The 24,931-nt window shown below is 35.3% G+C and overlaps 1 protein-coding gene across 2 annotated transcripts in view; it reads right to left on the bottom strand.

The window, feature by feature from the left end:
- Window positions 1-24,931, bottom strand: part of RPAP2 (RNA polymerase II associated protein 2) — a 77,854-nt gene that overhangs the window by 50,920 nt on the left and 2,003 nt on the right. For both annotated transcript variants that reach the window (XM_032867125.1, XM_032867126.1), the window contains exons 3-8: window positions 21,800-21,914; window positions 18,444-18,542; window positions 18,160-18,225; window positions 15,107-15,195; window positions 3,410-3,445; window positions 445-1,381 (exon numbers count right to left, since the gene is read on the bottom strand). In XM_032867125.1, coding sequence (XP_032723016.1) covers window positions 445-1,381; window positions 3,410-3,445; window positions 15,107-15,195; window positions 18,160-18,225; window positions 18,444-18,542; window positions 21,800-21,914 — 1,342 coding nt within the window. The remainder of the gene's footprint in view (window positions 1-444; window positions 1,382-3,409; window positions 3,446-15,106; window positions 15,196-18,159; window positions 18,226-18,443; window positions 18,543-21,799; window positions 21,915-24,931) is intronic.

Genomic DNA, 24,931 nt, shown 5'->3' with positions numbered 1-24,931 from the left:
AGAAAAATACTACACATTTATGAAATTTCCTGGGTGCAAATGTCAACTTATTTGGAAAATTGTAATGCCAATACTGGAGATGGCATTTAAAAAAAAAAAAGATTATATTTATTTATGAGAGAAAGAGAAAGAACACACAAGTGGTGAGGGTGGGGAGGCAGAAGAAGAGAGAGAATCTCAAGCAGATTCTCCACCAAGCAGGGAGTTGGATGTGGGACTTGATCCCAAGACCCTGAAATCACAACCTGAGCCAAGGGCATACACTTAAGGGACTGAGTCACCCAGATGCCTCTGGAGATGGCACTTTAAACCAAAAAAACTGATAAACTAAACATACCTGAAAATTTAACAATTATTTCTTTAATGTTACTGTTTCAAGATTTGTTATGGTGAGTGTCCCATATGCTAGCAGCACAGAAAACTTAAATCATCGTTAAGACATACCTCTTCAGAGTCTTGTGATTTGGTGGTTTCTTCACTCAAAACATACTGTCCTCTATAAAACTCCCTTATCCTCAAATTTAATGTTTCAGTTTCTTTCTTCAAGTTTTCATAACTCGGCAGTGGTTTAATGGCTGTATCTGAGGCCCTAAAAGGTAAAGACTCATCCAAGCTGTTCTGAGATTCCTGCAAGGCAGGAGAATGTTTATCTGAGTCAGAGCATATGTCATCTTCATCAAATTCTTCTTCTTTAGCCAGAGGGGATGAAGAGAGTTTCAGACACAAAGAAGCATAATTTTGGCCATACAAAAACCTCAAAGTTTCTTCTGTCTTCCATTCAGTCAAAGTCTCTTTCAGGACTTTAAGTAAGCTTGCCTTTGCAACTTCGGGACACATCTGCACCGGCCTAGAAGGTGACCTAGAAACTTGGTCTGATTTGGCAAATTTTCTCTTAAAATGCTCAGCACTTTTCTTACTTATGCCTACTAGAGTTATTTTTGAACTACTGTATTTATTTTCAGAATTTTCTGTAGCTTCTAATTTTTCTTGCAAAGGATTATTTGAAGAAATCTGAGTACTTACTTGCTGTAAAGGAAGTTCACAAGCAGCAGCTTTCCCATGACTATCTAATCTGCAATTGCCTAGCTGCTCAGTGACAGCTATTACTGTCTCTTCTTTGTCTTCAAATTTGGAGTTAGCTTTCTGACCAGCTTTCTTTTTCATTATGCTTTTTTTGGGCAGCTGTGGACTTATACCTGTTGCATTTGGTCTGTTTCCTGGTAGAATGGTGGAAACAAAGTCTTGCTCATTATCACTGCTACTATCACTATGAGAGCTAGAAGCACTAGATTCATAATGCATCTCAAAATGGCCAGGATTGTCAATATCTGATGTTTTAATGGCCTTAGTGCATAACTGTACTTCCTTTCCAGAATCGCCACTGTAGAAGGAAAAAAAACATTAACTATAATGGAAAAGCAAAATGTGCCACAGCATTTATATTTTGTAACTTTCAAGGTAAAAATTTGTACTCCCTAGGCAAAGCCTTATTTATAGGCATATATATATATACACATACATATATACACATTTCCAAAGACTACTATAAATCTATTATTTCTCTATACCTTATTTGATATAATTCCACCATCTTCTTTCCATCTTTTTCCCCGTTACTCAAAAAGTGTTAAGAGTACAGCAAAAAGAAAAAAGCTTTGATAATTCCATTCTAATGAATTATGTTGATTTTTGCCTGTTATATTTCTGTGAATATTTAATATATCCTTTTTTAAGATTTTATTTATTTATTTGACAGAGATCACAAGTAGGCAGAGAGGCAGGTGAGGGGTGGGGGGAAGCAGGCTCCCTGTTGAGCAGAGAGCCCAATGTGGGGCTCAATCCCAGGACCCTGGGATCATGACCTGAGCTGAAGGCAGAGGCTTTAACCGACTGAGCCACCCAGGCACCCCTCATATATCCTTTTGAAAAAAAGGTTTTCTTTTAAAAACTTCACTCTCGCTTTGTCAGAAAAATGTATTACAGAAACTCTGCTTAGATTTTGAAAGATAACAGGATAAAAAGACATATTTAAACATTTTCCAATTCTGGTTGATAGTTATACAATTTCATAGATAGAACAAAAAACACTAGAAAGTCATAGCAGAAAATATAAAGTCAGCAAATTAACATTTACTGATGAAAGATATATTTGAAAACTCAGAGTTACAACAGAAGGCTAACAATAAAAAATAGTTTTCCCTTTGATTATGTTCCTTCAATTTTCAAATAGGCTTAAAAAAGATTAAGAATTGTGAAAGAATGAAGGAAAAGAGAAGCTGTATCTATACAAACTTGAGATATGCAATAATAGATAAGCAGGTACTTTCAAGGAAATGCACATATCAAAACTTTAAAAGATTAGGATTCTGGGTCAAGCGGGGGCACTGGGTGGTAAAAGAGTATATGGGGAAAAAAAGAGTATATGGGAACTTTCTACTTTTCAGGCAATTTTTCTGTAAACCTAAAATTGCTCCCTAAAGGTGCTATTAATTTTTTTAAATGATTAAAGAATAAGATGAAATAAAATAATGCAATAGTAAGAAAAAAAAAGAAGTGTGCCAGGTAAAAGTATAAAAAAAAAGAAAAAGAAAAACAGAGTTGAAAGTAAGGATGTGGATGGGAATAAAGAAAAAATGACAAGTCTATTCAGTATTAGATATCACTTTTTTAGTTAGAAGCTAGCCTATATATGGCCATGGGATTATCTCCTGCATCTGAAGTATAATTTAAAAAAATTAGAACACTTTGACTTTCAGGTTTCATATTTTCTTTTAGAAATTTAAGGTAATTATATTTTTCTATATTACTTTAAAGCCATAATTAAAAATATTTATCAATAACTATCTCTCACATGAGCTCAATTCCATGTGCTAACGTAGCAACTAATAACCAGGAAAATTTATCCTGATAAAAGTTAAAAAAAAAAATGTCTTTTAAGAGATGGTTATAGTTGGGCAAACACCACCACAAAGAGAGTTTAGAAAATATCACAACTTGGAATTTCTATTAATGCTTTAGACCCTCTTCCAAATAACAAATGATATATTAAGTTTCAAAATCCTATAAAATAAGGTTATAAAAACCTTTCAACAAATGTAATTGGTATAATCTACTTGACAAAGAAGCACAGTATCTCAGATGGAAGCTCTGTTTGTGTCATATTTCAACAGGTTCAATTAGACTGCCTTGGTAGGAACAGCTGTACAATAAATCATACAGATCAAACATAGCATCTTATTATCACAAAAGAAAAAGCTGTACAAGGCAAATATTTCTTTGTGTAGGCTAAAATGGGCACTTACATAATGTATCAACACAGGAAGTCTAAGAGCTCATATCACCTGGTTTACTCTTAATGTTTCTATTAACATGAATATATAGAAGGTAAGCAATACTGATTCAACCATACCTTTGTCCTTCCTGTAGCAGCTGAAAATCAGGATGCCTGTGACAAAACACAGCAATAGAAAATTGAAAGCAACTGATATGTCAAACATTTGAGTGTTTGTTATAACTACACTGGATAGAAAATATATCTAAAAGGAAATGGTTCATTTTAAGTTTTTTTAAGAAAAATTTGAAGGACGAAGTATTATGGAACTCATCTGTAAGAAATCTGGATTAATCTCTTTCTTTTCCAAAATTTATTCATATCTTAGGAGTAAGTTCAATTTCCATGGGCCCAGTAAAATTTTCCCTGAATAACCTGACTAAAGTAACTCACTTCCTTCTGTAAATTCCAGAGTCAGTATTATACACTCAGTTAATACCTATTAATCAGGTATTCTTCTATGACTTAACACTAGAATTCTTATCTACATGTCTTAAATTTTCATATGTTTTAGTGTGGTTTCTTAACTAAACTACAAGCTCCTTGAGGGCAGAGATTATGTACTATAATGCTCTTCTATTTCCTCTCTATAGTCAATTTTTATTCTCATTTCTGAGAAAGCAGTTGTATTACAGTACAGATATGAACTATGTATATAATGTGATTTACTTTAATTCTAGGAACAATTTTGCTATGCAATACTAGAAATCATATTTGGCTGGATATCATGGATACTTAAAAAGGGGAAGAAAAAGTTCTTAGAAAGCCAACATAAAAAGGAACAAATAAAATAGTAAATCTAAGAAGACAGGAAAACTCTGTAAAACACTTCTGAAGTGACTCAGGAAAAGTGCCTTCTAAAAATTACAAAACAGATTAAATAAAAGTAAATACACAAAGAAGAAAAAAAAAAGGAGTGATATTCCATGTTCATCAACAGAAAGACTCAATATTGTCAAGATACCAGTTCTTCTCAACTTGATCTACGGATACAATGCAATCCCAATCAAAATCCCAGCAAGTTATTTTGGGGGTCTCACCAAATTGAGTCTAAAGATTTAGGGGAGGCAAAAGACCTTAAATAGCTAACAGTATTGAAGGTGAAGAGCAAAGTTGGAAGACTGACATTACCTGACTTCAAGACACACTTGAAAGTTATAGTAATCAAGATAGTGTGGTAGTGGAGGACTAACAAAGAAAAGACTAATAGATCACTGGAATAGAAGAGACAACCCAGAAAGAAACCCACATGATTACAGTCAATTATCCTTGACAAAGAAGTGAAAGCAATACAAAGGAGAAGACCATCTTTTCAACAAATGGTATTAGAAAAAGTGGGCATATACCAAAAAAGTGAATCAAGACAAAGACCAGACACCCTTCTGACACAAAAACTAACTCAAAATGGATCACAGACCTAAATATAAAACACAAAACTATAAAACTTCTACAAGATAACCTGAGAAAATGTAGATGACTTCTTACATAGGACACCAAAAACACAATCCATGAAAGAAAAAATTGATAAGCCAGGTTTCATTTAATCAAAAATTTCTGCTTTGTGAAAGATATTGTTGAGAGAATAAAAAGAAAACCATAGATTAGGAGAAAATACTTGCAAAAGACTATTATCCAAAATATGAAATAACTGTTAAAACTCAAGAATAAGAAAACAACTCAATAAAAATGAGTCAAAGATTTTAACAGCTCACCAAAGAAGATACAAGGATGGCAAATAAGCATATGAAAAAATGCCATACATCATACAGCATCACCAAAATACAAATTAAAACAATAATGAGATACCACTACACATTTATTAGAATAGCTAAAATCCAGAACACTGACAACATCACATGGTGGTGAGCACTTGGAGCAGGAGAATTCTCATTCATTGACAGTGGGAATGCAAAATGGTACAGTCATTGTAAAATACAGTTTGGTGATTTCTTTCAAAACTAAACATACTCTAACCATACAATCTAGACTCTTGCTCCTCAGTATTTATCCAAAGGAGGTGAAAACTTATGTCTACACAAAAGCCTGCACACGGATGTTTACTGCAGCTCTATTCATATCTGCCAAAACGCAGAAGCAACCAAGATGTCCTTCAGTAGGTAAATGGTTAAATAAACTGTAGTAAATTTAGAGAAGAGAATACTATTAAGCACTAATAAGAAATGAGCCATCATCAAGCTAGGAAAAGACATGGAAGAACTTAAATCCATATTAATAAGTGAACTAAGCCAGCCTGAAAAAGCTACATACTATATAATTCCAACTATATCACATTCTGTGAAAGATAAAACTTTGAGATAGTAAAAAGATCAGGGGTTATGAGGGGGGTGGGAGTTGAATAAGTGGAGCACACAGGATTTCTAAGACTATAAAACTATTCTGTATGATACTGTATTGCTGGATACAAGTTATTATATATTTGCCCAGCCACAGAATATACAAAGCTTTGGGTGAACCCTAATGTAAACCATGGGCTTTGGGTGACAATGATGTGTCACTATAGGCCCATTATTGGAAACAAATGTACAATTTTGGTGGGGGATGCTGGTAATGGGGGAGGTTACACAAATGGGGTAGGGTGGTATATGTACTTTCCTCTCCATTTTGCTATGAAGCTACAATTGCTGTAAAGAATAAAGTCTATTAATAGAAGAAAAAGTAAATGTAAGAAACTAGGTGTACATGAAAGAGAAGATAAGGCATTGAGTATTAATCCCATTTAAAGGACAAAATAGGGTTGCAATTTTAAAAAGTCAAATTAAATGGACAGATGGAACCAGAGGTCATTTGAACCTTGAAAGGCTGCCAATCAAAAAATGTCAGAGTTGCAAGTATTTTTCTATATAATTAAACATAACAACATCAACCATATAATATTATCTAGATAATCCAGTCTTCTTTGGTCAGCCTTAAGCACCAGAGGCACTGAAGGGAATGGGCTCTCTCACCAATCTTCTCCTTATGTTATGGAAGGCACTACTAGATCAAGGCATTCTTTCCTATTAAATTCTTTCTCAGTACCTCACATCAGAAGGCATAAGGGATGAAATCAGTATTTGCCATCCCTGCTCTAGAGAATTCCCCTGCAGTTCAGGAATTCCCCAAGACCAACAATGAAAAATTTAGAAGGAAGGGCAAAATGAGGTAATGGGCAGTGAGCTGCCTGAGAGTAAAAATGTAATCTATTTTTGTTTCTTCCTTAGTCCCTCAGCCAATTGAGGCTAACCTTTCCCAATCATCCAAATTATCCTGTTTACCCTACTTCTTCCCACTCACTAAAACTCTAGTCATAGAAGCTATCTTGGTTTGGTCTTCCTCAAAGCAAAGGACACTACTTGAATGGTGACTAGCCTTGACTGCTCCAAGCATTATTTATAACTCCCATTAAGAGCATTTTTGGCCAAAATAATATGCCAACTTTCACAACAGAGAGTTTTATTGCCTGTTGACTACATCCTCCCACTTCCACTTGTAGTTCTCTCATTTTTCCTATCCATCCCCACCCAAGTCTTCTGGGCTAAAATTGTCAAGGTTCAGTACCTTGCAGCTGTCTGGCATTTGGTCCTACACTGGGATCTGAGTATCACTATAGGGAATAAAGTATGTGTAGCCAGTGATTCTCAACTGGAATTCTTATACTCAATAGCTAACCTGCAAAAGCGAGTATATTCCATCATTCCTTCAAATATAAAATTCTGAACTATTATATGTATGAATTATGCTGGGCATACTAAGTAATATAAAGAATAGATTCCTATTCTTAAGGATGTTACAATTTAGTAGGAGGAAAATGGCTGTTCTAAGAGCTTTACAAAGTTAATCCTCATAAGAATGAGTAGTTACTACTATTATCCTCACATTACAGATAAAAAGACTTGAGTACTAAAAGAATCAGCAATTAGTGCAAAATCACATAGCAGTAATAGTAAAGCCATGAATCAAACCAAGAGAGCAGGGCTCTTAACTACATTTTGCATCATGTAATTCAAGAGACTATGTGACAAGTATGATGAAATACGCATGAGCTGCTACAAGAAAGAATAAATAAAAATTTCTTGTTGAGCAAAGGAAAAGCCTTGGATTCAGTTGGGTCTATAAAGATTTGATACAGTTTGTATTATAAAAGCTAATTTGTGGATCTGATGTTTTACTTCATAAACCTCTCTCTTTTTTTTCTTCTTTCCTTTTAGGGTGTTCTCATACTTAAATCTAACTTTACAAAACGCAAACCCTTCCTTCGATCATGCAGCCCCCCTCCATTTTTCATTTTAAGCTTTCTTTAAGGTCTGCACTGGTTTTCAATCCCACATCTCCTATTCAGTCATCAACCCTCTGCCTCCTGGAATCTGTAAGCATTACTCTACTGATAAGGCTCTTGCTAAGATCACCAATGACCATAGAAATGCTAAATCTAATGGATATTTTTCAGGATCCCTCCCACCAACCTTTTTAAAGTAGAAGAAAAATAATCAGTATGAAAGGAGAGTTTGAAAGAGGAAGAAAACAGGAATAAATCACGAAGCAAGCCTCGGTGAGAAAATAATCAGTAACAGAGAAAAAGTACTGTATTAGCAATGAGGCAGAGAAATGAGAGAGCGTAAGAAGATAATAGTGCTGAAGGAGATTCTGCCAAATGCACTCAATCCTTTCAGTTAAGCAGTAGGTAAAATTATCTACTCTGAGTTGGGGATTGGGTTCAAAGTTTAAGAAGAGAAGTTCTGAATGTATCGGATAGCCAATAAGAAACAAACAAAACAACCATGGGAGCACACAAGTGAGACTACATAGAATAAACTGGAACCGGGCCAGAGGAATGAAGAGACAGCAGGCATTGGTACCAGACAGATCTGGGTTTAACTTCCGAATCTGTATATATGAGCCAAGTGTTCCTGAATGAGTCACTAAATCTCTGTGATCCTCAGTTCCATCACCCATGAAATGGGTAACAATATTTCCCAGGGATCTTCTAAAGACTGAATTAAATGAGACAGCTTATCTAAAGCACTAAAGTGCTAAAGGAGACAGCTTATTTAAGCATGTGAGAACTTTATCCGATAAAGCACAGAAAAAAAAGAATGAGTGAAGCTTGGGAAAGTAGGCATGGTAGAAGGTTAAGGGAGAAAGAATCTGGGATTGTTTGAAAGGACAATACTGTAACTGCTGACTGCAGTGCCCAAGAAAGCTAATTTAATGAGGGTCTGGCCAACCTGAAACAGAGCTGAGGTAGAGACAGGAGGTCAAAATGAGGTCACAAAACACAATCAAGAGTGATAGCTGTAGATGAGATAGAGGCTGTGGTGAGAAACGGGAAGCTCTTATTTCAAGATCTTGGAGGCAGAATAGCCCATATAAGAATAGGTCTAATGGTTGAATGAAGGGGTAATCAAAATGTAAACATTCTAAATCATGAATATAATTTAAGATAGTTTTATGAGAACTATCCAGCTATACAATGACATCTTTTGAGGAAAAACACTAAGAATTAAGAGAAAATCTCTAAAGGCAAGGGGAAAATGAGAATATACTAAGTGCCTATCATAAGGTAGATAGGGTTCTTTATGGTATCATACACATTACATAAAATTTGCTATTTAAACCAGTTAGTTACAGTTCAGTGGCATTAAGTACATACATACTATTGTACAACTATCACCACCCTCCATCCCCAGGGCTTTTTCATCTTCCCATATTTTCTAACTGGTTTTTACATTACTTCATTAATCCTCACATAACTTATGACTTTATTTTTAAAAATGAGGAATCTGAAGCTTTGAGAGGTTAACTAATTAACTAGTAAACCTAGGATTCGAATTTGAGTTTTTCAAAGTCCACGCTCTTTCTACAACATGCTACCCCTAATTGAACTCAGAAAAAAGACTCAAAGTTGTGAGGGTACACCTTTGCTTAATCTCTCTCATAGGAACTCAATATACTTCACAAGCTACTATTTTCCTCTCCTTTGTTTCATTTTTTCTGACTTCGGGTAAAAGGAACTATATGGAACATAGTTTCTAGATACTTGATGAGTAGCCTTAATCGTCTCCCTGATTCCCAGTCTATAAAATGGAGAATGATACATGACCCTAAAGTAAATTAGACTTGAGTTTAATGAGGTATTAAAAGAAAGGCTCAGTGTAAAACTTCAATTTGTTTTGCTACAGAGCTTTAGAAAGAATGAGGCACCATGTTGCTTTCTTTTTTATCCCTAGATGAATGAAATTCAAAAGCTTTTTCTTAAAAGTGTCATCTCTCTTTTTACTCTATGTACCTTTCATTCCCTTCAAAGTTTATGTTGTCCCAGAGATAATTCTCAATCTAACTCACATAAGTTAACTTAAAAAACAAAAATAATCTTGTTAAAGAGTACGTTCAAATTGGTTCTTCATAAATACTTCGTATTATTTTCACTGAAGTATAAATTAGGTGATTAACTGTAACTAGCAAAAAGAAATCTAAAATTAGAAATTCCTTGTGCCAAAAAACCTGTGAATGTATGCATATAGATGTATATGTTCATGCCAGTCAGAATATGTTTATTAAACATGAACCAACAGAAGTAGCAGGCTACAATTGCCCTCTGTGGTGGAAATTTTCCAAATATAATCTGAGACATGTTAAAACCTCTTTCAGAAAGTTTTTATTCTGTATACCAAGCAACAGAAGTGGCTGTTCAGGAAGAGGTTATAGAAGTTGTTCTGCAGAGGTTTTTGGCTTCCGCACCTCTGAGATTATACTGTTTATTGCCAAGAAGCATGTGTGAAAATCCCCTACTCTGGGCCACATGATGGCGCTTTTAGCTCTGTCAGCATTAACCATTCACCCTAATTTTATCTTTTAAACCATAATTTGATTCTCAATGTTTGTCCTTTCTTCTTAGTTTTAACTTCTGATTTTTTAGGTTACAAAGAAACTTCTAAAACCTGTCAGAGCCTACAGTCAAACAAAACAGGATTTCTAAGTGTACTATATGACTAAATGAGCATGCTGTCTCAGAGGAACACAAGTGTATGTGGTCTGTTTCTGGCCACCAAGTGGGTGAAAAATTTCTAACTCACAACATGAGAAGTATCATACTGCGTCATGACCCAGCCCATCTAGGTCAATGTTCTGTCTCTGACACGGCATCAGGAGACATTTTGTGAGAAGCACTGCTATTCTCCATGACATTAAAGCTATACTCCAGATATTTTTTCATACCTTAATAATAAAAATGAGAAAGTAGAAAATCTCTAAGGCCCCTTCTGACTCCAAAGCCTCAAGAGAAGTATGAAGCTAAAATTCATGAATTTGTCTAAATCTTTCTTAATCTTTCTATACATATCTACCAATGAGGTAGTGAGCTTTCTATAATATAAAATAATATCTTAGAGATGTTAAAAGACACTACAGATTTCAGTATTTGATATCTGCTAAGGAAATTTATATTAGCTTTCATAGCAATATAAGAAAGACTATACTGAGTTAAATTCAAAATTCTATTTCTAAATAGTGTGCAAGATCGCAGTGTCCCTGAAGATATCAACTTCAAAATTTGTTCTGGACACTCTATAAAATACTCTTGTTTTTCTTCATAATTGAAAAATTTTGATCCAATACTTTAACAACCTTCATCTTTACAGACTGAGGAGTTCAAATTATTTAAGTCAGTACCTTTTATTCTAAATTCTTAAATGAAACAGACTTCCCTAAAGATAGTATAACTTTCCCTAGTCTTATGCTGATAGTTCTAATTTTCATCACTTTTATAAGTAAGATATTTCCTATCTAGCGAACTTTCACTACAGTGGCAGTGACTGACTCAGAACTGGAAAAGGTTAGAACTAAAGGGAACTAAGAGATTAAATGCTACTTTCTACTTTGCAAATGAGGAAACTGAGGCTTAGTGTTGATAACAGACGTTCTAACAGTAACACAACTAAAAATCTAAACTAGATATAACAAAACAGTACTCTTAAAACTGTGGATCAGGGGGCGCCTGGGTGGCTCAGTGGGTTAAAGCCTCTGCTTTCGGCTCGGGTCATGATCCCAGGGTCCTGGGAAAGAGGGCCCGCATCGGGCTTTCTGCTCAAGTGGGGAGCCTGCTTCCCTTCCTCTCTCTCTGCCTGCCTCTCTGCCTGCTTGTGATCTCTGTCAAATAAATAAATAAAATCTTTAAAAAAACAAAAACAAAAAAACCCACTGTGGATCAAAATCAACCAATTAAGTGGGTTACCACCAGCATTTTAAAAAAGCAACAGAGTAGCTCATTTAAAAAAGAGCAACAGATACTTTAAAAAAGTATCAGAGGCTTTTTGTGTTGTAAGGATAAATGTCATTTCATAAAATTTTGTTTCAGTTATATGTATGCATCGGATCATATTGTAAAATATATTCATAGTAAAAAATTTTGGAAGTCATTGCAATATTCAATTCTTTGGATTTTAAAATTTGCTCTTAATTTTTAAAAATCTAAAATTTATTATTATTTGATAATTATTATTAATAAAATAATAAAATAATTACATTGTGATTTAATTATGATGGTGATGTAATTTATTATGATGACACTTTCAGCTAATAAAAATAAAAATAAATGCTGCCATTTAAAAGGAACAATTTTTTCCCTTTAAAGAAGAGAAGATCTGAATATTATATCCCATACCGTTCACGAACAGACTTTCTTTAAAAATCACATTTCCGTAGAGCTTAGATGTGCAACAGCTAGAAAGGCTTTTGAAAAGAACACTGAATTCTAGAATTCTTATCATTAGAACACTTAAAAATATCAAACATTCTCTGAAGACACAGTGACCTCTAGTGGATTCATGAAATAAACTGACATACGGCTTGCCCATAAGAACTTATAAATTATGCATGCAGATATAAAAGATACTAATATGGCTATGTACTGACAAGTATCATACATAAATAAGGGCTACAGTTACACTATGTACATTGTGACAACTGTCTATTTATAGATTACTCACTGGTTACTTCCAGTCAATGTATTCCTGGCATTGTTCAGACCCTATCATTAGCTTAAAAAATAAATACACTTAATCTTTCTGAGCTCGTTTGATAAAGATGTTGGGTTAATTTGTCTCGAAGGACCTTTCAGCTCTTTTTTTTTTTTTTTTTAAAGATTTTTATTAATTTGACAGAGAGAGATCACAAGTAGGCAGAGAGGCAGGCAGAGAGAGAGGGGGAAGCAGGCTCCCTGCTGAGCAGAAAGGCTGGGTCCCAGGACCCTGAGACCATGACCTGAGCTGAAGGCAGAGCCTTAACCCACTGAACCACCCAGGCACCCCCTTTTCAGCTCTTTAATTATGATTTTTTCTTCCCCAATTCATCTTGTACATCAATGTCAGATCAAATTTGTTCAAAAGCATTTGAAGGTTCCCCAGTACTTATCCCCATTAGAATAAATACAATTTTTTTCACCTGTGTACTTGTTATGCCATCCCATTAACATTTCCATTTAAATTCACAGATTTGAGGTGCCTCCTTAGTGTAGTAGGCAGCGCGTCAGTCTCATAAATTCACAGATTTGGTTTCATAAGTGTGTGTGCGCTCGTACAGGTGTAGGTAGATTGTCGTATACTAAGCACGTACTACACACACTGAATATAAACTAAGTTGATTTGTTTAGATTAAGGAAACCAAGGCCATTTTCATCTTTCTTTTTTAGTGAGGTAGGGAAGGGGATATAAAGTAGAATTTCAAGAACCACAAATATAAAGTGACAGAGTTTCATATTCTGGGAAAAGGTGGGCATTCTGAACACAGAATAAGATTTTAGGAAAAAAGAGGGAAGAACTGTTTTAAATTAGCTGAAGGAAGTACCAATAATTATATCTGAAGAATATAAAGATGACAGAAAGGCTGGTTTGGTAAATGATTTTAAAGCAGATATGAGGATGGGCTGAATTTAACAAGTAGAAAAGATATCACTGGAAACAATGTTAAGGATAACTTAAGGACACGCTGGTTTTAATAGCTGAAGAACAGAATACATAGCTGTCATAAGACTAAGGAAGCGATGAGCAGCTCTGCTGAAAGAAATGTTAAGAAAGAAAAAAAAGTAGGCGCCTGGGTGGCTCAGTTGGTTAAACGACTGCTTTTGGCTCAGGTCATGATCCTTGAGTCCTGGGATCAAGTCCTGCATTGGGCTCCCTGCTCGGCAGGGAGTCTGCTTCTCCCTCTGACCCTCCCCTTCTCATGCTCTCTCTCAAATAAATAAAATCTTAAAAAGAAAAAAAAGTGATAGTAAATAAGGTGCTCTTAGGTTCCCAGTCACCTTGGATAATGCCATAATCCTTTATCCTCCAAATAAAAAAGTCAGGCTGGTGGAGAAATAGTGAACAATTTAGTCTTCATTGTGTGTAATTCACTTAACAAAGGCTATATGGTGGTATGTTTTACAAAATCTCTTTTTTTTTCAGAGAGAGTGAGTGAACAAGACGGGGGGGGGGGGGCGCTGAAGGAGGGGGAAAGGGAGAGAACCTTAAGCAGACTCCATGCTGAGTGCAGAGCCCAACACAGCTCAGCTCAGTGCTCAATCTCACAACCCTAACATAAAAACTAAGCTGAAATCAAGAGTCAGATGCTTAACCAACTAAGCCACCCAGGCATCCCTTGACCTATTCTAAACCACACAGCAGGATCTGCAGGCAAAGGTGTCAGCCAACAAAGAGACTGTCCCTTGGTACAAATGATTCTAGTTCAAACTACAGTGGTTTCATAATACCTTGTGCATCAGATAAGACTTTAATAAGCTTTTCTTAAGGCAAAGATCTTTAATTAACTTGAGTCTCATTACATTTACGTCATTAAGTTTATATAGCATTGATATTCTTTTACCACATGCCTTGTGTTGCAATATTCTCTATGAAACATGAATTATTTGGGACATTATTTCATTTAAGCCTGCTTGAAATTGGATAATATGGTTCAATTATGTAACAATTTTTGTTACCTTTTCTGTATTATGGCATTTGCCCCTCAATAATAAATTTCCTCTCAAATTCAGCAACTAAAATACTGTAAATGTTTAAGCATTTCCAAAGAGGCAAACTCTAGGAATGTTCATATATGTTTTTGCTTAAAATTATATTGGATTTTTTTTTTAAAGATTTTATTTATTTGTTTGACAGACAGAGATTACAAGTAAGCAGAGAAGCAGGCAGAGAGAGAGAGGAGGAAGCAGGCTCCCTGCTGAGCAGAGAGCCGGATGCAGAGCTCGATCCCAGGACCCTGGGATCATGACCTGAGCCGAAGGCAGGGGCTTTAACCCACTGAGCCACCCAGGATCCCCTATATTGGATTTCTTTAAATTTATAAAATATTGTACTAATTTTTAATAAAGACTGAGTAAATTAGTAACTTTAGTACACAGGTTTTTTGTTTTGTTTTTTAGTACATACAGTTTTCTAACAACAAAGTCAGTTCAGCTGGATCCTGAGATCTAGTATCTACTGGAAAACTTTAACATTCTTACTCTAGGATTATTATATTAATAGGATTAATAGAAATAACTGGCATAGCAGAAAGCAAAGTTCAGGTTTGGGGATTAAAGCTAAAACAGCTAAGAAACAATATTTATATTTATTAATTTTCTGATTTTAAGTGTAAAATCCTTAATAACTATGCTTAAAATATAACCATTTCCCCACAATTAAAATGTGTGCAATGGTAACATTCTACAGAAAACTAGGACTACTCTCTACATATTTCAAAAAGTAATGTATCAACAAACGTATATATAATGATTTAAATTACCTTTCCTCTTCTCGAACCCATACTGGAGTTTTTGGAATTTGTGCTTCAAAAAACTTAGATGCTTTATAACAAAAATTGCTGCAAAAACACTGAAAGGAACATTTTTAAATTAGCAAATTATTTTTTCTTATAGTACAACACAACTTATGTACAGAAATCATAAATACATAGTTCAAAGAAAATAATGAAAATCCATGAATCCACCAGCCAAGGTAAGAAATAATGTATAGTATCTTTGAAGCTCTGCATATGTCTATCCCAGATAGTGTCACTTTCCATATTCCCTAGAAGTAACCACTATCATGAATTCTGTGTTCCTCATTCCCTTGCTTCCCTTTAGTTTTGCTATCTGTATACACATACCTACAAAAGATACCATTCAGTTTTGCCTAATTCTAAACTTTGTCTAAATATAACTATACTGCTATGTTTTCTGGGTTTTTTGTTCCATGTTATATTTTTCAGATTCATGTTGATGTAGCTCATATATTTGTATTCGGTATTACAATCTATTGTATATCACCTTTATTGTTTAAGAATGTTGAGCTGTTTCTAACTTTTCAGCTATCACTACCATTGTGCTTATAAATTTTTTTCAAGAATTTTTAAAATTAAAAAAACTGGTAAAATACACAAAATTTACCATCTTAACCATTTTTAAGTGTTATAGTTCAGTGGCACTAAATATCTTCTCACTGTAGTACAACCATCACTATCATCCATCTCTAGAACATGTTTCATCTTGCAAAATGAAACTACCACTAAACAACATCTCCCCATTTCTGCTTCTTCAAACTATCACCATTCTACTTCTGTAACTATAAAATTCAACACTCTAGTTATCTCATATAAGTCGCATCATTTAATATTCGTCCTTTTGTGCAGGCTTATTTCACTTAGCATAATGTCTCAAAGTACATTCATGTTGTAGCATGTGTCAGAATTTCCTTCCTTTAAAAGGATGAGGGGCGCCTGGGTGGCTTAGTGGGTTAGGCCGCTGCCTTCGGCTCAGGTCGTGATCTCAGGGTCCTGGGATCGAGTCCCACATCGGGCTCTCTGCTTGGCAGGGAGCCTGCTTCCCTCTCTCTCTCTCTCTCTCTCTGCCTGCCTCTCTGTCTACTTGTGATCTCTCTCTGTCAAATAAATAAATAAAATCTTAAAAATAAATAAATAAATAAATAAAATAAAAGGATGAATAGGGACGCCTGGGTGGCTCAGTCGGTTAAGCCGCTGCCTTCGGCTCAGGTCATGATCCCAGAGTCCTGGGATCAAGTCCCGCATCAGGCTCCTTGTCCAGCAGGGAGCCTGCTTTCTCTCTCTGCCTCTGCTTGTGACTCTGCCTGCTTGTGCTCTCTTTCTGACAATAAATAAATAAAAAATCTTTAAAAAAAAAAAAAAGGATGAATAATATTCCATTCTAATTATGTGGCATATTTCGTTAATCCAACTAGGAACATTGATATACATACACAGTTGTACAAACGGGCAAGGAATTCCTTAAAATATACACCAAAGAATAGAAAGGCTTGGCCATAAAAAATGTGGGGACTTCATGTTACTAGATAATACCAATTTCTCAAAAAGGATGCAATTCTATTTAACCAGTATAGTATAAAGAGTGTCTGATATTGTCAGATTTTTATAATATATTTTGCTAATTTGAGGGCTGTGAGAATGTAAATCAATGTGTTTTTATTTATTTCCTGGATTACTGATAAGGTTGAACATCTTTTCATATATTCATTATCAAGCTCCTTCTATAAAATTTTCTAGGGGTACCTGGGTTGCTCAGTCAATTAAGCATCTGACTCTCGATTTGGGCTCAGGTTATGGTCTCAGGGTTGTGAGATGGAGTCCCATGTCACAACTTCATGCTCAGCATGAGATTCTTTCTCCCTCTTTTATTGCCTGGCCCCCTCACCCTGACTTGTTCACTCTCTTTCAAAGAAAAAAAAAAATTCTACAAAGTTTTCTGTCTTTCCCTGGTTATGAATCGGTGGTCAGTTATATGTGGTAATTATACCTCCTTCTGATTTATAGCTTATTTTTTCACCCTTTGTTGGAAACTTCTGATAAGCAAATGTTTTTAATTTTTTTTTTTTAAGATTTTATTTATTTGACAAAGAGAGACACAGTGAGAGAGAGATCACAAGCAGGGGGAGTGGGAGAGAGGGAGAGTGTTGAGCAGGGAGCCTGATACCGGCCTCAATCCCAGGACCTCGGGATCATGACCTGAGCCAACGGCAGATGCTTAACAATTGAGACACCCAGGCACCCCACAAGTGTTTTTAATTTTAATGTAGAAAAACTTACCAATTTTTCCTCTATGGTCTGTAATTGTCTATCTTATTTAAGAAATTCTCTCTTCCAAGTTTATAAAGATACCTTCCCATATTCTCTTTGAAAAGCGTATCTTTTAAATTTAAATCTTACTGAAACAGGGATTAATTTTCAGTTTTTCCATTTGGATAACTATTTGTGCCAGTACTATTTACTGAAAAATCCATACTTTCTCCACCAATCTACAATATTTCTGTTGTCACACATAGTGTCCACCCATGTGGTGAGTATGCATCTGGCTCTCTATTCTGTTCCATGATTTACTTGCCTGAATTTGTGCTGTTATGCATTTCTAGTTTTTATTTTATTTAAATTTTATTTTATTTTTAGAGAATGACAGTAAGAGAATATGAACAGGAAGGGAGGGTGCAGAGAGGGAGAGAAGAAAGGGAGAGAATCCCAAGCCAACTCCACGCTTAGTGTGGGAGCCAGATGCAGGACTTAATCCCAATACCTTAGGATCATGAATTGAGCTGAAATCAAGAGTCAGATGCTTAACTGACTGAGCCACCCAGGTCCCTTTTTAATTTTTAAATGTTCAAGTATTAATTAAAGTACAAGCAATTTTTACTAACACCTTGAATGAAATATTTTCAAATAAACTTTTAACGTGGCTACTTCCTAAAAGGCAAACTTTTCAAACAATTCTTTTTAGAATTCCATTTAGTATATTAAAAAATAACTGCCACATTGAGACTAGCCTTTAAGTTTACCTTTCTTTCAGTAATATCATAGACTTTATTGGTTTTGGTGGAAATTTTATATTTCTGTTTTGGTACCTAAAAAAAAAAAGAAAGAAAGTATAGCTTAAGAAGAATTCAAGTAATAAATATAAACCTTATGTTACTAGATTACTAGATTAAATCATCTACATATCATATCTTTAGCTAACTCATGTCATTAGTTCATGGCCTCAGTTTCATTTCTTGTCTTATCTACAAAGTATTTGTTAAATATAAAAAATTTAAGCATCTATTTAAAAAAATTCATTACTTACAACTCCTAGTTTCTTCTGACATAAGGGATAACCGCAGAGTTTAATAATAGAACGTTCATCCACGACATCGCTGTAGTGAGCTGGTGTGATGAACTTCCCCTATAATGAAATGAGAGGGGCAATGCCCCACTAGATTATTGGACAAGTTCATTTATCAGCTCTCTAAGCCTCACTGATTTCATCTGAAAACACAGGGATAATAGACCTATCTCACAAGTATGATGTTAGAATCAGAGAAGAAAAGAAAAGAAATACACTTAGAAAAGCATTTAACACATAGTAAGCACTCAAAAATGTTAGCTATTAAAAAACAACAACAACCTGAAAAGACTTCTGCCAATAAACTATACATCTTTGTAGATATACAGTTCATGAAATAATTCTGAGGCAGGAGAAAGAAGTGGTGTGCGATAGTGATTGCTATTCCAAAGCAAACCACTGTAAAGTTTATTTTATTTAAAAAATGTATTATTTAAAAAATAAACCATGTAGAGTAAAATAAAATTTACATGTTTTTAAAGAACTATCTTAAAAAACAAAGTATGTCAAAGGTGTCATTGTGACTCCTGACAAGTTTTTGTACAAAATCTTCCAGCTTCTGGAAAACTGTACAGGAAACTGATGAGGTGGTTATAAGCAGACACCAAATATTTCCCCTTGATATATCTTCATGTTCAAATCTCAACTCATAATTATTTCATAACTGTGAGATCATTTTTGAACAAGTTTTTCTGTTTTCCCAGAGGCTAAAATACTTTTTACTAAGAATAATACAAGATATTTGTTTCAAACGAAGCATTTCTGATTTGTCTTTGTCTTTAGTGTCATCATGCATGCAGATTCTGATGTAGTTACCTATATTGATTTAAATATTATCCTATTCGTGGGGGGAATAGATGAGCCTGGTGATGGGTTTTAAGGAGGGGAGAGATTGCATGGAGCACTGGGTGTTAATATGCAAACAATAAATCATGGAATACTACATCAAAAACTAATGATGAAGTGTATGGTGTCTAACATAACATCATACAAAAAAATCCTATTTATATTCCTCTCGTTTAGGAAAATCTCTGAGCTACACTGATAATTATTTTTGCAATGGAAGCTCTGAGTTTTAATTTTCCTTTTCTTTTTTCTCTTAAAGATTATGAGGATATAACAGAAATTTTCATTCAAAATTTTATTGCAATAGAGCTATTAAAAGAAAAAAAACTTTTAATGCAGATTATAATTCTCATTATGTGTTAAATAAAAAATGATCTATATTCCAGGTTTTTAAAATATCAACACTAATAGAACTACATTAACAAGTAATAACTTTCTGAAATTGAGGAAGACACAAAGAAATGGAAAAACGTTCCATGCTCATGGATTGGAAGAACAAATATTGTGAAAATGTCTATGCTTCCCAAAACAATCTACACATTTAATGCAATCCCTATCAAAATCCCATCCATTTTTTTCAAAGAAATGGAACAAATAATTCTAAAATTTATATGGAACCAGAAAAGACCTCAAATAGCCAAAGGAATATTGAAAAAGAAAGCCAAAGTTGGTGGCATCACAACTCTGACTTCAAGCTCTATTACAAAGCTGTCATCATCAAGATAGTATGGTACTGGCACAAAAACAGACACATAGATCAATGGAACAGAATAGAGAGCCCAGAAATAGACCCTCAACTCTATGGTCAACTAATCTTCAACAAAACGGGAAAGAACGTCCAATGGAAAAAAGACAGCCTCTTCAACAAATGGTGCTGGGAAAATTGGACAGCCACATGCAGAAAAATGAAATTGGACCATTTCCTCACACCACACACAAAAATAGACTCAAAATGGATGAAGGACCTCAATGTGAGAAAGGAATCTATCAAAATCCTTGAGGAGAACACAGGCAGCAACCTCTTCAACCTCAGCTGCAGCAACTTCCTCCTAGGAACATCGCCAAAGGCAAGAGAAGCAAGGGCAAAAATGAACTATTGGGACTTCATCAAGATCAAAAGCTTTTGCACAGCAAAGGAAACAGTTAACAAAACCAAAAGACAACTGACAGAATGGGAGAAGATATTTGCAAACGACATATCAGATAAAGGGCTAGTGTCCAGAATCTATAAAGAACTTAGCAAACTCAACACCCAAAGAACAAATAATCCAATCAAGAAATAGGCAGAGGACACAGATGGCACATGAAAAAGTGCTCCACATCACTCGGCATCAGGGAAATACAAATCAAAACCACAACGAGATACCACCTCACACCAGTCAGAAAGGCTAAAATTAACAAGTCAGGAAATGACAGATGCTGGCGAGGATGCAGAGAAAGGGGAACCCTCCTACATTGTTGGTGGGAATGCAAGCTGGTGCAACCACTCTGGAAAACAGCATGGGGGTTCCTCAAAAAGTTGAAAATAGAACTACCTTATGACCCAGCAATTGCACTACTGGGTATTTACCCTAAAGATACAAACGTAGCGATCTGAAGGGGCACATGCACCCGAATGTTTATAGCACCAATGTCCACAATAGCCAAACTATGGAAAGAACCTAGATGTCCATCAACAGATGAATGGATAAAGAAGATGTGGTATATATATACACAATGGAATACTATGCAGCCATCAAAAGAAATGAAATCTTGCCATTTGCAACGACGTGGATGGAACTAGAGGGTATTATGCTTAGCGAAATAAGTCAATCAGAGAAAGACAACTATCATATGATCTCCCTGATATGAGGAAGTAGAGATGCAACCTGGGGGTTGGGGGGGGTAGGAAAAGAATGAAACAAGATGAGATCAGGAGGGAGACAAACCATAAGAGACTCTTACTGTCACAAAACAAACTGAGGGTGACCAGGGGAGGGGAGTATGGAGAGGGTGGTGGGGTTATGGACACTGGGGAGCGTATGTGCTATGGTGAGTGCTGTGAAGTGTATAAACCTGGCGATTCACAGACCTGTACCCCTGGGGCTAATATATTTATTAAAAAATTAAGAAATTAAAAAAAAATAATAACTTTCTGTTATTAAAATAGGACAACACACAGAGTATGGGAAATAACATTAGGATAATTAGTGCAAAGTGATGAAAATCAAGTGAGATTAGCTGACCTATTTAAAGAACTACTATTAAGGGATAAAATATGTATGTTATTTTTCATTAGTGTATTTTAAAGTTACACAACAAGGAATGCACAATAGGTGATTATTTTAAAATACATGAATTATACAGCATGCTACCTGCATCTAATGACTGAGAACAGATTCAAAGATTTTTATAATATAAGGAAGTGTCAGACTGCATAGATTTAAAGATCTAATACTACAAATGTCACAATTTCCCAAATTAACACATACGCATTCCCTTAGGAATTCTTCTGTAATATCCTCTTCTAAAAGCTGCTCAACGATATGTAGAGCTTTTCTCTCAAATTCAATTTTCTTTCTTACAGCTGCTTCTAGTTCTGCTCTCCTAAAATTAAAAAACAAAAAATTATTTAAAATTTAAACGTGTGGGGCACCTGGGTGGCTCAGATGGTTAAGCATCTGTGTTTGGCTCAGGTCAGGATCTCCAGGTCCTGGGATTGAGCATCCGGCTCCCAGCTCAGGGGGGAATCTGTTTCTTCTCTTGCCTCTCCCCTTGCTTATGCGCGCGCTTGCTCTCTTTCTCTCTCTCTCAAATGAATGAATAAAATATTTTAAAAAAATAAAATTTAAAAGTTATTCTACTTATGTTTTATCATAGCCAATATTCTTAGAACATATCACAAACATAATGTGCTATTTTGCTATTTAAATTTGTATTGTTACTTTTGATCCAATACTTTTCAAAGTATTAACACATAGAAGTCTGCCACATAATAGGATTATTTGATTTCTAAGACTTAGAGCACAAGGAAGAAAATGAGGTGAAATTTTTTTGCCATTTAGTGTTTATACTCCTCACACTCCTGTGTGTACCTAAAGACGGACTTTTCCTTTGAAATCCTTAGAAATCAGAAAGATTAGAGAGGAAAAATACGACTTCAGCTGTTCTTATAAGTAAAAATGTATTTGTGTCAAGTCTCAAAAGTTAATGATAGCCCAGTTGACTAGATAGAGTCCTATTTGCAAAGAAGTGTTTACTTACTTTTGTTATTAAGTCTTATTTAAAAATGATATTGACATGACAATGTAGTTTAGGAAAACAATCTTCCTGTAAGGGCTGGTACTTGCCCTGGTACCAACAGGACCGTCAGCCTTTGCTGGCCCCTACACATCATGGAACATAAAAGCAGAGGCTACCTGATCAGACAATGGCTCTAGGAGAATGGTTCTCAATCCTAGCTACACATTAGGATCATCTAAGGAGATTTCTTTTAAAGATATTATGCCTAGGTCCTAGTCTAGGCTAACTCAAGCAAAATATCTGAGGATGGGGCCTAGTTACTGGTGTTTTCTTAAAAGTGCTCCAGATAATCCTAATGTGCAAAAGGGTTGAGAGTCCTTGCCATAGGACCAAACATACTTACCATCTTGGTAACTTATTTGTCCTATCCTGCACTGGTTTCTACTTTCCTACCAGAACTACCTCAGCCAGTCTCTTGGGCTTTGACGTGGCTCTATATCTGGATCTATATTCATTTTTTTCCTCCCTACTTTCATTGACTCTCAAGACTTTAGACTCTAATTTCTTGCCTAGAAAAATAATATTCTACAAAAACAATATAATATGTATTAATAATATTCTACAAAAAAGAAGGATGACAAAGGATTGCCAACTCCTTCTTTTGCCAAATAGGGACATTAAAACAAGAAGAAATTTGCAACTAACAACTGTTCTCCTACGATTTCATAAAGGCCATTCTTACATCGAAGAAGTATAAAAGACATGAATACAGATGAAAAAGAAGTTCTTTATATTAAACGTATTTGGTTTTATGAAAAACATTATTTTATTTTTCTCATATTGCTGCCCACCAATAAAAGCTATGCCAGGTACTCGGATCACTCTACAACCTGCACTAAGGAATTGCTGACTCAAAGTATTAACTACGTCAACCTGAAGTAAGAGTCACACTCACTCTTAACTGATGCCTAGAGCTGCTTCCCATGAACAGCCTTATCTCGATGTTGCCCTCTGCCCTAAATGATGACAGGTAGTATGGTGTATAGCAGTGGTTCTCAAATTTTTTGGTCTCAGTATTCCTTCACACTCTTAAAATTGTAACTTTGGCTTATGTGGCTTATCTGTATTGATATTTATAATACTTGGATTAAAAATGAGAAAAATTTAGGGGCACCTGGGTGGCTCAGTGGGTTAAAGCCTCTGCCTTCAGCTCAGGTCATGATCCCAGGGTCCTGGGATCGAGCCCCGCATCAGGCTCTCTGTTCAGCAGGGAGCCTGCTTCCCCCTCTCTCTCTGCCTGCCTCTCTGCCTACTTGTGATCTCTGTCTGTCAAATAAATAAATAAAATCTTTTTAAAAAATCAGAAAAATTTAAAGCACTTATTAATGCATTATAATAATAGTAACAATAAACCCATTACATGTTAATAACATTTTTAAATAAAAAACTTAATGAAAACAGTAGAATTATTTTATATTTTGGCAAAGTTCCTTAATTTCTGGCTTAATAGTATTTGGTTGGATTGAATGTAGAAGTATTTTTCAGTTGGCATAGATTTATAAAGGATCACTCCCTTCAACAACTATTTGGTTACCTATCCCCATGGATTTTTAATTATTTCATCATGTTGGATAATCTGTTCACAATACATCTCAGTGTATTTATACTTCCCACACTATACTGCTCAGAATAAAATAAAAACTCCTTGGGTTTGTTGTCAGATCACTATTGAGGAACATTGCAAATTACCATCATTATCAATATTAACTTTACTCTTGCAGTGTACCATAAAACCAAGTTAGTATAATCATGATGCTCCACAGGGAAATATTCTCTAAAACAGATCGCAAGGGGCGCTTGGATGGTACAGTTGGTTAGGTGTCTGACTCTTGGTTTCCACTCAGTTCGTGATGTCATTGTCATGGGATTGAGCCCCTCCTCAGACTCCTCACTCAGGTGGTATCAGCTTGCGATTCTCTCTCCCTCTCCCTCTGCACCTTCCACTCATGTGCATTCTCCCTCTCTGATAAATAAATCTTCAAAAAAAAAACCCAAAACAACCCCACCATATCTCAAATACATCCAATTTCTCCATTCCTAGATGACCACCATTCCTAACATCTTAAATTTTTAAACTGGGTGCCTGGGTGGCTCAGTGGGTTAAGCCTCTGCCTTCTGCTCAGGTCATGATCTCAGGGTCCTGGGATGGAGCTCCACATACGTTTCTCTGCTCAGCAGGGAGCCTGCTTCCCCCTCTCTCTCTCTCTGCCTGCCTTTCTGCCTACTTGTGATCTCTCTGTGTCAAGTAAATAAATAAAATCTTTAAAAAAATTTTTTAACTTAAATTCCATCACTCTCTTAATTAGAAAATCTAAATTTAT

This window comes from Lontra canadensis, unplaced genomic scaffold, assembly GCF_010015895.1.
Source record: "Lontra canadensis isolate GAN:19392208 unplaced genomic scaffold, GSC_riverotter_1.0 scaffold33, whole genome shotgun sequence".
NCBI classification, from domain to species: Eukaryota; Metazoa; Chordata; class Mammalia; order Carnivora; family Mustelidae; genus Lontra; species Lontra canadensis.
Note: the sequence above shows the minus strand (reverse complement) of the source record. Positions and strands in the feature narration are given on the sequence as shown.